The sequence below is a fragment of the Papilio machaon genome, chromosome 15 (assembly GCF_912999745.1).
Source record: "Papilio machaon chromosome 15, ilPapMach1.1, whole genome shotgun sequence".
Taxonomy (NCBI): Eukaryota; Metazoa; Arthropoda; class Insecta; order Lepidoptera; family Papilionidae; genus Papilio; species Papilio machaon.
This window is the reverse complement of record NC_060000.1, coordinates 4,307,066-4,322,611: the sequence shown is the minus strand read 5'-3', so window position 1 is coordinate 4,322,611 and position 15,546 is coordinate 4,307,066. Positions and strand designations below refer to the sequence as shown.

Genomic DNA, 15,546 nt, shown 5'->3' with positions numbered 1-15,546 from the left:
ATATATTTCCGTTGCTGATAACGAAAAGCCATTTTTTTGTCTGTCTGTAAGAGCGTCGGTGGCCCGGAGGTTATACCCTTGACTTGTAAGCTGCTGGTACTGGGTTGGAATACAACCATATACCAATGTGTTTTTTCAATTTACATATGTACATTTATCCGACGTTCTTACGATGAAGGAAAACATCTTGACGCAACCTGCACATATCTCAGCCAGCGTGACTGACTACTACTTAGACTACTTTTTTTCTGCGCTGGCAAAGTACAAGAGCAATTTCAAAAACATTTCTTAATCCAGAACAAGAATCCAGATCAGGAATAATTTTCATTCTTTAATTATTTCTTTCCTCTGATTAATTTATTTTTTGGGTAAATACATTAAAAATTTAGTTTTCTCTAAGCATTATTTTAGAACTAAAATTAACTATAATTGAAATTCAGTACGATCTATGTACTTGAAAAAGCAATGAAAAACCTTTTTTTGTTATCTCCAAGAAGGTGCACTCGTGATCGTATGGTATTAAACATACAAATATACTTCGTTTGCATACTTTTATTGCGCAGTTTATGTCATCTGATCAAACAGAAGATACCCGATGGCTTAAATCTACCAAATTAAGCAATGAATAGATAAAAAATATTAATAAGTAATCTTCACGAACCATAAGTAAAGATTATCCGATATCCATTGCTACAGATATGATCTGTGTATGACCATGCTAAGATGTCTGTAAAAACGTGAGAGTACCTTTTAAATTTGGTGTTTTTTTTTTGCAATATTTTTTTAATACCGATAAATATATAGAAATAGATAAATTTTTCTATTGCTAAGGTTAATGGAAGAAAAATAGAGGAGCCTTTTGAAAAATATGTTAGGTAGCTTTTAATTTTATTCAGCAGTTTGTAGTTAACGGACAATTCTTATTCCACCCAAATACTGAAATACAATATTTTTGATACGACATTTATCTATTAACATACATTAGCGTGACAAAATGTAATTTATTATGAAAAAGTGCATTTACAAATTAATTAATTAATTAATTATTTTATACTTCGAATTATTTGAATGAAAACGCATGTTAGTAACGGGAATTTCTAATGGCTTTTTTAACGCTAGTAATATGAAGATCATTACATTTTAGACGATCAAGAAATTATAGAATTTCCCATTTCTCACTAACTTTTGCATATTTGAGGTTTACAATTACGCATATTAATTGAAGATTCGGCACTCTCAATTGTAGATCGAGTTAAAGCTTATATTAACCGTAATTACCATGACTTAACTATTTTATTTTCAAGTTTTTAGTTCGATTGGTATTTTTATTGTGTACTCTATCTAGGAAATCCCTTTTATTTGATACTAGCGACCCGCCCCGGCTTCGCACGGGTGCAATGCAAAATATACCTACTACAGAATAAATGCACAATTTATTTAAGGTACTTAAATGGATAAGGATTAATGCTGTATTGTTTAAAATCACTTCGTAAAAGAATAAAAATGGTTATGCTGGGTTATCCCTAAGAGATAGACATATACCATCGCGGACTTTTTTGTTGAACTTTTTAAGGTGAACAATACTGTAGTACATTATTTTGGTCTATCTCGTAGGGTTCAGCCAGCGTTTGCAATATAAGCGCAAAAAAACGTGCTTATTTACGACATCACATTAGAAAACTTTAAATTTATCAGTGTTTCTCTACTATATTATGCATTTATTATACATACAAACCTTCCTTAAGAATCACTCTGTCTATTAAAAAAAACCGCGTCAAAATCCGTTGCGTAGTTTTAAAGATCTAAGCATACATACGGACATACAGCGAAAGCGACTTTGTTTTATACTATGTAATAATTTGATATAATTGTATATATACATAGCTGTCACAAGCGACTCCGCAGCCGTCCTTGCAGAATTTAAAAAAAATTAAGTATTTTTTTATTATTATTTTACGTGTCAAATTTCATCGAAATCCGTGCAGTCGTTCTGGAGATACCTGCTAACAAATATCCATCCATCCATCCATCCATCCATCCATCCATACAAATATCTAAACTTTCCCATTTATAATATTGGTAAGATTTTAGGGACTATAAAATATCTCACGCCTATTTGTGGTGGCGGCAATCATTATTTTCAGTGATATTAAGTACGTATAACAAAGTATGAAAACAAAAAAGTGTATATCAATCATATTAATTTGTCATTAAATATTTCTTTTTTTTGTATTCTACAACCATTCTTTACATACATATGAAATTATCTCACGTCAAAAAGTATTATCGTGTCTTCGGTTGGTGCGCCAACAGAAACCGTTCGCTTCATCAAACAAATAGGTACGTGACGCAAGTATACAAACATTACGTAACAGTCTAACTCAGCTGACATCTCTACACATTTCATTGATAAAATCATAATTTCATTTATAAATGTAATAACTCATTTCCTGTTGATTACATAAATGAATGAAAAGATATACCTTTATTAAAACAAATATGAAGAAGACTGTAAATAATCTATAATTTGTTTTATAGCAAACAACTTCAAAAAAAGCATGGGTCCAAAATATTTTATCAATTCAAATTATCTTTAAAAACGTCCTTCTTGGTACACCGTCAGCTCTGAAGAACTAAAGTCATATTAGAAATTAGAAAAAGGTAACATTATTAAAAATATATGTAACCAACGAGAACAAGAATCTATGCATATCAATGAACTATGGTAAGATATGAGAAAAGTAAGATTTGTGAAATATATCTTTAGATTGTAATTAAGTGGCAGTCGTTTTATCTAAACGAGTCTCATCACTAAAAACGTGTAGATACAGTTAAGAATACTCATAAATAAATCTAAATATTATTTACATTACTAAAATGAGCCCGAAAATAATATTTGTCAAGGGATCGTATTGCTTTTAAGGCATTGTTTGCTTTCGTATTCTTTCAGAAAACATACAAATTGAAAACCATTCAAGTGACTCAATATTACAGTCGTTTAGTACTTCAATATTTTCTAACAAAAAATGTGAGATAAATTTAAAGAGATATTAAATTAAAAGCAGTAGGGTCAGAAGTCTGTATTAAAAGTTAATTAGCGTTAACTTTTTTCTTTTTTAATGACATGTTTAAAAGGAAAAATCAACTAATAGTTACCCATGTACTTATATCATTATTCAAGTAATATTTAACGTTTCGATCATAGTGTTTACAATTAAAAGGAAAATATAGGCATGTATCAAGGAAAACACACGCGACGTAGCAAACATGTCTTTCTATATGACGAGTTTACACACGATTACAACTATAAACAAATTACTTAAAATATATTTAACTATGACTTACCAATGAGGCTCGCATATAGGTCGTAAACACTTTGTTATATTAAAACTATGAATGAATTAATAGAATAAAATTTCTTAAATCGATTTGATTCCAAAAGTCAGTGTGAAATCATATATTACGTGCCAAAATTTTCAGTACATTGCAAATACTTCTCAATATGAAATGAGAAGTATTTGCACATTACGTCACATTACGTTTAAATGTATAAACGTACATAAAATTAGTTTCAATTCAGTCCATTTTGTGCATAGTTGACGATTATGTTTTACGCTTATGAAGTAAGCAAATCCCTTTAATTGATTGCACAGTTCTTATTTTATTGAATAAGTTTGCTATTTGAAAACGACAGGCGAGACGCTTATACAGCGTAACACTAACATCTCGTTCTTAATAAGTATGGTTAAGACGAAAACAAATATTAAATCATAATAAATTAAGTAAAATTTTATTATCTTTATATAGCTATCGATTGACATTTTATTATCTTTTTGTTAACCAAGGTTAACCAAGTTTTTGTCAACCAAGCCAACAATAGATTTAGTAATGGGACAGTTAAGTTTACCAATAAACTATTTTGGTTTTATATTTGTTTTTGTTATGCTCGCAGTTTCATTATACATAAAAAATATAACTAAAAATATAATGGCAACAACTTACGCTTATATTACATGCGTATGTTTTATACTTGTTGCTATGATATTTTATTTATTTTTAGACATTGTTATTGTCTCTATGCAAATATTATTTTGTAACTTGTTTATTCTATTCAACAGGCTTATTATTTGTTATCTGTTTTGAATAAATTTCCATTGGGAAATCCATATCTGCGGTATCTAATTGGGTTGTTAACAATAAGCCATAAGACAACAAACACTTGTATATAAGATTTGCAAGCTAACATTCAACTAATAATCGTTATTAGAAACGCGATACTTCAATACTACGAATAATAATTCAAAATGGCTGTGAAAGTTGCATTGTGTTTTGTTGTACTGGTGAGTAAAACTTTTAAATTAAAAGCAAGCTTTTTAAAAATCGTTGAACTTTTAACCTAAAGTTTTTGAGGAAAACATTAATGGACTTAAACATTAATGAAACTAAGGATTGTAATTTATTTTTAAATTAGAATCTATAAATTAATAAAATTAAATAGACTGAATGTTCATCCTAATCAGTTAAATTGAAATATATATCAAACTATTAATATCGAAAAGTCTGTAATATTATTTATCTGTGATGTAATTCTAAATAATGTCTATTTACCAGGTTGCCCTAACATCAGCCTTACCAGCTCAACCTGGCAATGGCTGGGCATGGGGCGGTGGTGGCGTCAACCCATGGATACCGCCATGGGTGTCCGCCGCGCCTTGGTACCCGCAATGGTCGCCTTGTACTACAATCGGAAGCACTTGCCTCGACTGCAACACTAAGATGGTGTGCACTAAGATCGGCGGAATACAACGCGCTTGCAGTGACCCAACTCTACCGTACTGCAACTTGGGTGAATGTTCCGCCACTCCTTCGGAAGAATGTGCTCCTTCTGAAGCACAATCGACGGGCGCGGAGCAATCTGTGTGAAATATCCAGTACTTGCTCATTTTTGAACAACTTTTGTCATAATGTTCGTTAATTTTAATTTTATTTCAACGTACTCAAATGTAACTTATTTATATATAACTATAAATTGCCGTAATAAATAAAGTTATGTAAGAAGCATTTTTTGATTTTTTTTTTTTCTTATTGATTTACTCTGGTAATATTAAAAAAGATCTTAATGTATAAAGAGGCATAATGGTAGTAACATTTATTTAATGTAGTAAAACTCTTAAATGTACTTAAAATGGGAAACGAGAAAACTTTATTTAAAACTTTTATTAAAACTTACTTTATCTCAACCTTACCAAATATCTGCTAAAACGCTATACAGGGAAACTAAATGGTCTTGCAATTTATAAACCATTTCGAATAATTACCAACTTAGTCGGCGAAAGTTCGGGGCTCGACTATAAATATCGTAAGCCAACAAAGCCTACCAATTTTAATGAAGTCGACCTCAAAAGACGTTAAAATTATTAAGTTAACCTCTGAAATTAATTACAAATTTAGAATCGAGATCCAAGTTAAACCTTTTCCAGATTAATGTTTAGAAGTCCGTATTAATTATTATAAATATTAAATTAATAACAGAATAAAAATTGAGCGTATTAACAAAACAAAAGTAGAAAAAATGAATTGTACAGTTTTATGATAGTCAAATTACTAAACTATCACAACATTTTAAAGCAACAAATGCAGACAGCTAGACTAAAAATGGACGATATTATTTTTTCTAACAGTTGCCCGAGACTTCGCCTGTGCGGTATTAAAAAATCAACTAATAAATATAGTCTATGTCATCCAGGGATAGTGTAGCTTCCAAATAGTTTAAGAATACTTCAAATATATTTAATAGTTTGGGAGCCTATTCAATGCAAGCAAACAATCAAATCTTTCCTGTTTATAATATAAGTACAGATAGATAAATTAAAACAACTCGACATAACAATCGGTTGCGCAGTTTTCAATTTATTTTTTAACTGTGATAAACAAAAAACCAATCATTCTTTTCTATTTATAATATCAGTAGCTAGAAATAAATGTTGGCAGTTGAAATGTGGCTTAATGCTGTGAAAATTTTATAACGAAATTACAAATGAAACAGATAACTTTGTACAGTGCCATTGTTCAGAAGTTCATTACGTACGAAATTCGTATTACCTGAACAAAGCCGCAGCGACCGTGTTTTGTAATTACACAAAGTAAACAAAGTTACAAACATTAATTAATGGTATATTTGCAGTACAATTAGGAAACTTTTTTCTATTTGACACGAATTAGGCAAACACCACATTAACAGTTCAGTAGTTTATTTACTTTACATTCGTACAGTCGTTTAACTGGCCATCTGGGAATTGATAAAATAGTTGATTTAAATCTTACAATTAGTAACCACTTTTAACAACATCTATAATACTTTATTAGCAAAAGGTTGTTTTGTCTGTCTATCTAGTTATAAAACATTTCATGAATATTATGTCACATTAACAGGTGAAGAAATATTGACAGTATTTAACCATTCAACAAAACAATAATATACAGTTTTCGGTGACTTCGTCGGTGTGGGCTTAAAAAATCGACTAATAAATATATAATAATATAGCCTGGCATAGCCGAGGATAGTGTTAACTTCCCAACAGTGAAAGAGTTTTTCAAGAGTTTTTCAAGTTTAGTAGTTTCGGAGCCTATTGAATGCAAACAAACAATAAAATCTTACCTCTTTATAATATTAGTGTACACGATGACATTAAAATTACTTTTAAGTCAAATAAAGTAATTTTAAATTAAAGTTTTTATATGCAAGCATATCTAATACTCTCTCTCTTTTCTCTAAATATTTTTAAAGCTAGAGTAGCCTTTAGTAGTTCTTTGAATAGCTTATAAGGCATTTGGGAATTCCCATTTGTTATAGATAAATGGAAAACAACTTAAATTAAATACCTATTATCTAGTAATCTGTGATAACAGTGAGCGTAAACAGGAGTTTCCACAACTAGGTGTACATGTTGTTATCTCTATTTATTTCAAAAAGTACGAGAGGGAAGACAATATGTTTTTGTACAAGTTTTGAAAGGCAATGAAATCACAAAGTAAACATGTATTGTTATTGAACGAGTCTGGAATGAACGAATACAATAACATACATAATATACAATAACATTCCACTGTTGACTTCTAGTTGGAAAACCCTCGGCTTGTGGTAGAGATTTCCTTGTTTGTAGTCTACGCAGGGGATATATCATCGTGATAAGAATGCACATATAAAGGTAATGCACTACGATGCACATTGTATTGCATGATATAGATTGGTTAACTGCAATGGCTCATATCAAAGCATTGATTTTCTTCACTTTGGTAAGTGTGTATTGCTATTTAAAAAAAGATTTCTTTGGTTCCTACGTTTTGGTTCCCAAGTTTGATACCACTATTAAACAATTAAATAAATAATTTAACTAGCATAATTGTAATTACTTTTATCATTCATACAACATCTATCCATCAACCATTTTTACAACGATAAACTTAATTTAACTTTTTATAATTAAAATTTATTCATAGTTTAATATTTGGTTCAGGTCGCTTTTGTAGGTGTCAGTTTAGCACAAGTGCCTCAAATTGGACCACAGAAACCGCAATGGGGTCCGCGGCCATACTCACAAAATGATGGAAAAAACGGCGAGGTGATTGGAAAAGAATCTAAAGTTCTACCAACTTGGACTGCATGCGATCCTCTGGGGCCAAAAATGTCTTGCAATGATTGTAACACTCGCGTTATATGCAAACCTTCGGGTGGTATTTTAAAGCCATGCGGTCCGTGGAAACGCTATTGTAATAATGGCATGTGTTCTCCGATACCATCTCCTGAATGTAGCGCTGCTTAAATGTTTCTTTGAAAATAAAAATTTATTTGTATTTATTTTGTTTGTTTTCATATAAATCTTACTAATAACTAATTCATAATTCATAATTCATAATTCATTTATTTGCCATAAATAGGGTACAGTTATTAAGGTGTTACAGAATCTTTGAGTGCGGCCTATTTGTTAATATAATATTAACATGCAAAAATTTATAATAATATTAAGTACAGAAAAAATAGTGAATACATAATTATAGGATTTCATAATCATTTTAAGTAATCAATGTCGCTTAATTTATTATTAGTAAAGGTCAAAATTTATTTATTGAATAAAATTGTTTAATAGTCAAATATATAGAAACAAAAAAGAAAACACAGATATAAATTCCATATGAAAACAATTTCCAAAAATGATCAGAGAAATGCATAAAATTTAGTCAAGGACTGTATTAGACATTGCTAGTATTTGTATTTAAGAATTCGTCAATTGAATAAAATAAATTTTCCATTAGCCAAGTTCTCAGGGTGGCGCTGAACTTATTTTCAGATACATTTTTTATGGAGTCTGGCAGCTTGTTATAAATTGCTCTACACATTGCATAGCAATTTTTTTGAAACGCTTTTAGGCACTACCTCAAGTAGGAGTTTATCAGGGTATCTAAGAGTTCTGTCTCTAAAGTCTTTTGCCTGTTTAAATAAATTGATATTGAATTTCACAAATTTGCAAACCTCAAATATGTAAAGGCAAGGTAGTGGCAGTATATGTAAAGTCTTAAAATGTGGGCGACATGACTCATGCGGCGCTATACCTATAATAGAGCGTATACATCTTTTCTGTGCAACAAATGCTTTATCTTTGTCAGTACTATTGCCCCATAAGAGTAAGCCATATCTTAGTACCGAATCAACATAGGCGAAGTATGCAGTGATAGCAGTTTTTTTATGCTATCACTGCATACTTACTAATGCTACAAATGCGAATGTTTAGGATAGATGGATGGATGTTTGTTTGAAGGTATCTGCGGAACGGCTCAAAGGATGAAATTTGGCACAGATGAAGAACATAGGCTGCTTATTACGTTTCTTTTAATGCTCCGCGGACGGAGTTGCGGGTGACAGCTAGTTAAAAATATAATTGAAATCTATGAACTGTTACATCTAATTTTATTGGTAATGTAATGCATAGCAATTTAATTAAATAAGAACACGAACTCATTGAATCATTGCTAATAGTCTATTAACGTGTTAATCTTGCTTCTTTTATGAAAGAAAACAAATAGAGACCACTTCACGATTTTCTTTCAATATATTTGTTAATATCTAAATGAAAATTATTTTCTATACCGAGCGAGCAATTATTGTCTTAGTTTATGTATTTCTCCTATAATATGGTTACTCTAGGGTTGTGAAATTGTAAATTTATCTCAAAAACTAATTTAATTTACTGAAAATTATAAAAAAAAGAAAAATAATATTTTCCGATGACCTGGGCAAGGTTGCGTGAATGCACTGAATGTGGACGACACCGTACATTGTGTGGCAATCGATGGGAAAGGTCTACGTTCAGCAGAGGACAAATTCAGGCTTATGATGATATTTTGAGCCCCTCAAATTTTTGGAAAAATCTGAATTATTTTTAGAAATGTACTGGTAGAAATTAAATGGATTAATGTGGCCCACACTTTAATGACTTTCATATGTCGACGGTAAACAACAATTATTTTCTTAAATTTCCATGATAATTTTTATCGAATAATATCGAAATTTTAATATTAATATTATATATTAAATTTAAACAGGTATATATTTTCACAACCCTGTAAGCTTGCACTAACATAATAAATAAAATATGATACTCTATTATTTTCGAGTAATATTTAAACCCTCCACATCTGCAAGGTGTTCACAATCTTATTTCATATTCTCTGAAGTAATATTGAAAAGTATCAAAAATGGGTCTAAACAAGTCAAACTGTGTTCTGCTTTTAGTGCTGGTAAGATTTTCATATGGTCCTTTTTCACTACTTTGTTCAAACCTACCTTAATGTTGTCAAATTTTAGTTTAAAAATGCCAAATTTAAAATTATAATTAGCATTTTGAAAAGGGAATATTGATTGTTATCTTCATAGTATACGAATACTTAGTACTTTTTACATTTTTCTACGTTCAACAGGTATCTTTGGCTATTATTAAAGAGAATCCCGCAAGCTCTGAGGATGTTGGTTCACAAGGTAAAAATCGACTGATGCTCGCAAGGTGTAATTATACTGTAGCGGTAAGTTCATTTCTTAACATTATTTCATTTGCCCTATTTACTATAAGACAATCTACAATACTAAGAGACAAGAAAGTACGTTTTCCTTTAGTCAATAAGTTCACTCAATCAAAAGTACAGTTGCGTAAATCCGCGGTTATCCACTTACAAAAGAAATTCTCTATTTGTCGTCATCACAATATATAGTAAACATTCAAACGACTGTAGCTTTTAAGACCGCCAGATTCTCCGATTGTACATTCATTCATTAATCATCAGCTCAATATGCGTCCCCCCTGAGGGACTCAGAGCCTACCCTAAGTTAGGGGTCACTAGGCCAATAATCAACCACTCTGGCCAAGTGCGGGTTGGTTGATTTCACACATATCTTTTAATTTCTACACAGATATGCGCAGTTTGTGCGCATCACGATGTTTTCCTTTACGCTAAGAACGTCGGATAAATGTACATATGTAAATCGAAAATTGAAAAAAACATTGGTACATGGCGGGATTTAAACCCAAGACCGGCAGATTACAAGTCAAGACCTTAACTCTGAGCCACTGACACTCCATTGTACATAGAATTTGACTGTATATAGAAACATAGAATAGAGACTTTAGTTGGATAGCAGTAGACTTACCGAAACCAGTAAAGTTTAGAAAATGTGTACGGGAAAAAATGTGGTATAATATCTGTTCTAGGGTTTCCGTTCATGCGCTTCTTGTCATGACGTAATATTGTGCACGCCACTGGACGTCGGCATTGTACGTCCCTGCAGAGGCAACAAGAGTAACTGTAACGAGGGCGCCTGCTCGGATACACCCAGTGCCAACTGTAATTCCACCTCATCGCAAAAGAGGGTATGATTATACTACACTGTTTTACATTAAATATACAGCCAAGGATAATAATTTCGGTAAAATATTATTTGACTTACACAATGCAGTTAAGACGAAAAGTTGTTATAATGCGCCAAATAACAGCTGCTGGTAATGTTACTATTCTTTAAAAAAAATATTTTCAATGACTAACAAAGCTTAATAATTAATAAGTTAATAAAAAAGGAATTAGTTATCACAACCGGAATATCACATGTTGATATTTATATTTTTTATTTTGTTCTAGCGACCCACCTTCGGTTTTACTATTAGGTTTTAGAGATTAACAGAATGCAACGTCATACAACGAGGAAAATATTATAGACGAATTAAATATATTACGCAAAATCATTGGTTGTTTTTTTTGTAATCATACTAATATTCTGCAAAAAATTGGATGGATGAATGTTTGATACTACATATCTCTAAAACAGTTTAATGGATCTGGATGAAAGGTGCATATGAAAATCATAGTCTGGAGCATACAAGGTACATTTTTAATACCGCGAGGAAAATGTCGCGGATAAAAGCTATTTTACAATAGTTTCAAAAATTCAGTAATTAAAAGTTTTTTGTACTTTAAAATATAACTGCTTCTTATCTGAACATCTTATAAAAGAAATAATATTAAAAATATTAACAATAGTTTTATTGATTTTTTATACAGCTGCCATCATAAGACGCCTTGTAAAATATTAGAATCTTTTATAAAGGTTTTTAATATCTCAGAAGCGACGTATTCTTCATTCAAACGTAACTCGAGGCTTAATTAAAATCGAACAGTGGCAGGCGTGATATCTAAGCTGCTTCATGTCTTTCAAAATGATACGACACAAATTCACAAGAGCGAGCTATTTTGATGAGGATAATACTTAATTTAAAATTGTAGGTTTCATTGTTGTAACACTTGTATAAAACAAATTGTTATAATACGTTTTGATGATTTGGTATTTTGGCAGTGGAATATCACGGTGAGAGTTCAATAAAACGATATTGTATCACATACCATAAAGTATCAAATGTATTATTAGACATTATTTTTTTCTTTCTTTGTCTAAATAACGGGGAATGGAAATTTCATAATACAATTGAAAAATTTACAGTCATACCTACAAACTTTTGTGATAATATTAGGTCCTTACATATGAAATTGGCGTTTTGTATGGGAGGAACAAAAAGTCGAATATTTTTTAATATAATATATTTAATTAATCAAAGTATGAACTATTATTTTATATGCACTTTTGCTATCTCATAAGTAGTTCATTGATCCCTTTACTAAAAAAACCAGTCGGACGGGAATCAATAAAATCTTTGAAGGCGATTTGGACTGCCCCATCGGAGTTGAATTTTTTCCCTTGCAAGAAGTTATCCAAATTTCGAAAAAAATGGTAATCTGTTGGAGTAAGGTCCGGGGAGTACAGAGGATGTCTTAGACTTTCCAATTGAAGCTCTTCTAATTTAGTAGCCGTCTGTTGCGCAGTGTGTGGTCTAGCGTTGTCGTGAAGCAGCAGTGGCGTGGAGCGATTGACCAGCCTAGGTTGTTTAGCCGCTAGCTTTTCCATCATGGTTTGCAATTGCTGACAATAGACATCAGCCGTAATAGTCTGGCCAGATTTGAGAAAACTGTAATGAACAATACCGTCACTAGTCCACCAAACGCTTACAAGTAACTTTTTTGGGGTTAATTTTCGCTTGGGGCAGGATTTGGCTGGCTGGCCAGGATCCAACCATTGCGCTGAGCGCTTCCGATTATCATAAAGAACCCATTTTTCATCACAGGTAATGATTCGGTTTAAAATACCTTCATTATTGTGCCGGTTTAGTAATGTAACGCAACAGTCGACGCGCGTTTGCCGGTTTGCTTCAGTCAATTCGTGAGGTACCCACCTTTCAAGCTTTTTAATCTTCCCAATTTGCTTCAAGTGAATTAAAACAGTTTTATCACTAACATCGCAGCCTGCAGCTAACTCGGACGTGGTTGGCGATGGATCCGCTTCCACAATAGCCTTCAACTCTTCATTATCAACTTGAGTCTCAGGCCGTCCACGGGGCTTGTTCTGCAGATCGAAATTTCCAGAACGAAGACGTTGGAACCAAAAACGAACTGTGTTTTCTTTTGCAACACGACCGCCATACACATCATTCACCCTTCGAGTCGTTTCCGCAGCACTAGTGCCACGGCGGAACTCGTACTCGAAAATAATGCGATATTTTAAGTTTTCCATTTTGTAAAATGTGTGACGCAAACAGAAAAAAACAAATGAATGACGGTCATCGAACCGCAAATACATGAGTCTATAGCTGTACAAATTTGAATTTGGAATTCCTTACCAAAGAGGAGAAATTCGTGATTAAAGTGGCCAGTACGAAAAACGCCAATTTCATATGTAAGGAATATAAAAATAATAAGGAATTTCATATGTGTTTCATATGAAAAAAACATCGAATACAATAATATCACGCTTTGATATTTCAACACGATTTCATTTCCAGAGAGTGATTGACGTGTTTACTGCAACTATATCTATATATTTACGGAAATATGCCATAACTATAATAAATAGTCATAATACGTACAATAACATAAAGAACTTAGAATTATTTAAAACGTACCAAACATATAAACAATTACATTCATATAGTATTCCATGTATTAGTGTTATATTCTCTCTTCTTCTTCGTGTATTCATATTACATAACAAAGTTCTTATTGTTCTTTGATTGTATATCGTTGATATATAAACTCTGTAGCGACGAAGGTATTAAACATTACACAACAATATCACACAAGATGGTTGGCAAGTCACTTTTCTTCCTTTTGGCAGTGGTAAGTAACCTATTTAATTATCTGTGTTTGATGAATATTTTTTTACTATTACTCGCTTTTCTGCCGTATGTAATAAACATTACGGCATTAAAGATTTGAACGTATATTATTTTTTTTTATTATTTTCGTACATTAGCTCGCTGTGCACTTAATCACAGCACACCGACCTGGAGGTAGACCGGGTGGTCCCAGAGGACCAGGGCGTGATGACGGGGACGACGGACAGGATAGATTCAAACATATCGTCAGATGTAATTACACTGAAACGGTACGTGGAATAGTTTGTTAAATATCATACGCCTGTTGTTTTTTTTTTTTTTTTACTAGAAATTATTGAATAATTCCTTTAATTGTAAATGCTTGGGGCAGCTTCATATAGGTTGAATTAACAAATAGTTATTACTGTATAAATAGAAAACATCAGCACGGCAGCCATAATGCTTTTTATTCCGTTGTTAAATACTTATACTAGCACTATATACATATTTAGACTGAAATTCCATAAAACTCTAATAATTACTAAATTCTGTTGTTAACTTCCCGCGCCATTCTTCTACTGTTTTACCTATCTTTTTCTAATACAAAAGGCAAAGGTCTTGGTGGCCAGTATGCCACCTCTTTGACAGAATGCAAACTCCTTGTCTGCCAAAGAGATGGGATACATAATTCTTCACTCAACAATAACTATTGTTCCTAGTACATTAAGTACTGCTTGCAACAGCAAAATAGTGAATAAATTAAGAAATACAAATAAAAAATTAACTGCAGATGAATTTATCTTCAACAAAGGAAGATAGAAGAATGATATTTCTTTTTTTAAATCATCTCGATAATACTTTTCCCCTATCCATTAGACAAGTATCTTATTATAATTTTCTTTTACAGCCCGGAAAAACTTGTTTGAGTTGCAACCAGACGTTGATCTGTTCCCGCCTCAACCTGGGCGTAGTGAGCGCCTGCCGGAGCCGTCGACCGCACTGCAACCAGGGCGTCTGTTCCACCACACGTAGCGACCGCTGCAACTCTACGTCTACACAATAGACGTAAGCACATCAATTGACGAACAAAATTATGTCGTTTAAAGTGACTTTATCGTAAACTTTGCAATCTATGATTTATTTTAAAAGTATATAATTTAAAATCGGCATTACAATATTAATGAAATATTTTTCTCTGACTAAACTTCATTATTCTGCGACACATCCACAATTTATTCGTTTTTTTTTGCAGCACGTATGTGAAGATTTGAGCTGAGGATGAAATCTGCTTGGAACTAACATATATGTCAATAAATTATTTAATAATATGTAGCAGTTTCTTTTTTTTCGCCGAACGTCATCCAAAAAACTAACAACAAAATTAGTGTTATCCAAGATTATAATTTTGAATACATCTATAAGTAAATCACGTTTCATACAAGAAAACGCCTAAACACATTTAATAGAGATAAACATATAGACGCAGACGCAGTTTAGAACCCTACCCTTAGCGAATGAAAAGACAAATAGCGATTACCACGGTTGAAAATCTATAAGAAAACGACCTATAACTACATAAATCCTAATCCACTTACAAACTAAGACAACTTAGTAACTAACTAAATAGCATTATTAACAATATAACAAAAATAAATAAAAAATAATATTTTTTCCTATACCTATCCATCCCCGAAAAGGGTGAAATACGAAATAAGACTAGAATTATAATTGTGGTAGACGCCAGTAACAACATGATCTGTTGTACGAATGGTCTAGTATGGACTGATGGAATGATAAGAGA

The 15,546-nt window shown here is 32.0% G+C and overlaps 4 protein-coding genes across 4 annotated transcripts; all 4 read left to right on the top strand.

Moving 5' to 3' along the window:
• Positions 1-4,243: 4,243 nt before the first annotated feature.
• LOC106712145 lies at positions 4,244-4,970 on the top strand. Its single transcript, XM_014504597.2, has 2 exons — positions 4,244-4,340; positions 4,612-4,970. The coding sequence occupies exons 1-2, from the start codon at positions 4,305-4,307 to the stop codon at positions 4,921-4,923; spliced, it is 348 nt and encodes a 115-aa protein (XP_014360083.2). The 5' UTR covers positions 4,244-4,304; the 3' UTR covers positions 4,924-4,970.
• Positions 4,971-7,194: 2,224 nt separating this feature from the next.
• LOC106712152 lies at positions 7,195-7,851 on the top strand. The gene is made up of 2 exons (XM_014504603.2): positions 7,195-7,296; positions 7,518-7,851. Exons 1-2 carry the CDS (start codon positions 7,222-7,224, stop codon positions 7,821-7,823), a joined length of 381 nt encoding a protein of 126 aa, XP_014360089.2. The 5' UTR covers positions 7,195-7,221; the 3' UTR covers positions 7,824-7,851.
• A 1,844-nt stretch (positions 7,852-9,695) lies between these two features.
• LOC106712149 lies at positions 9,696-11,288 on the top strand. Its single transcript, XM_014504601.2, has 4 exons — positions 9,696-9,795; positions 9,976-10,077; positions 10,761-10,919; positions 11,185-11,288. The coding sequence occupies exons 1-4, from the start codon at positions 9,754-9,756 to the stop codon at positions 11,215-11,217; spliced, it is 336 nt and encodes a 111-aa protein (XP_014360087.2). The 5' UTR covers positions 9,696-9,753; the 3' UTR covers positions 11,218-11,288.
• Positions 11,289-13,667: 2,379 nt separating this feature from the next.
• On the top strand, positions 13,668-15,077 carry LOC106712151. The gene is made up of 4 exons (XM_014504602.2): positions 13,668-13,767; positions 13,904-14,035; positions 14,653-14,810; positions 14,998-15,077. Exons 1-3 carry the CDS (start codon positions 13,732-13,734, stop codon positions 14,806-14,808), a joined length of 324 nt encoding a protein of 107 aa, XP_014360088.2. The 5' UTR covers positions 13,668-13,731; the 3' UTR covers positions 14,809-14,810; positions 14,998-15,077.
• Positions 15,078-15,546: the final 469 nt, after the last annotated feature.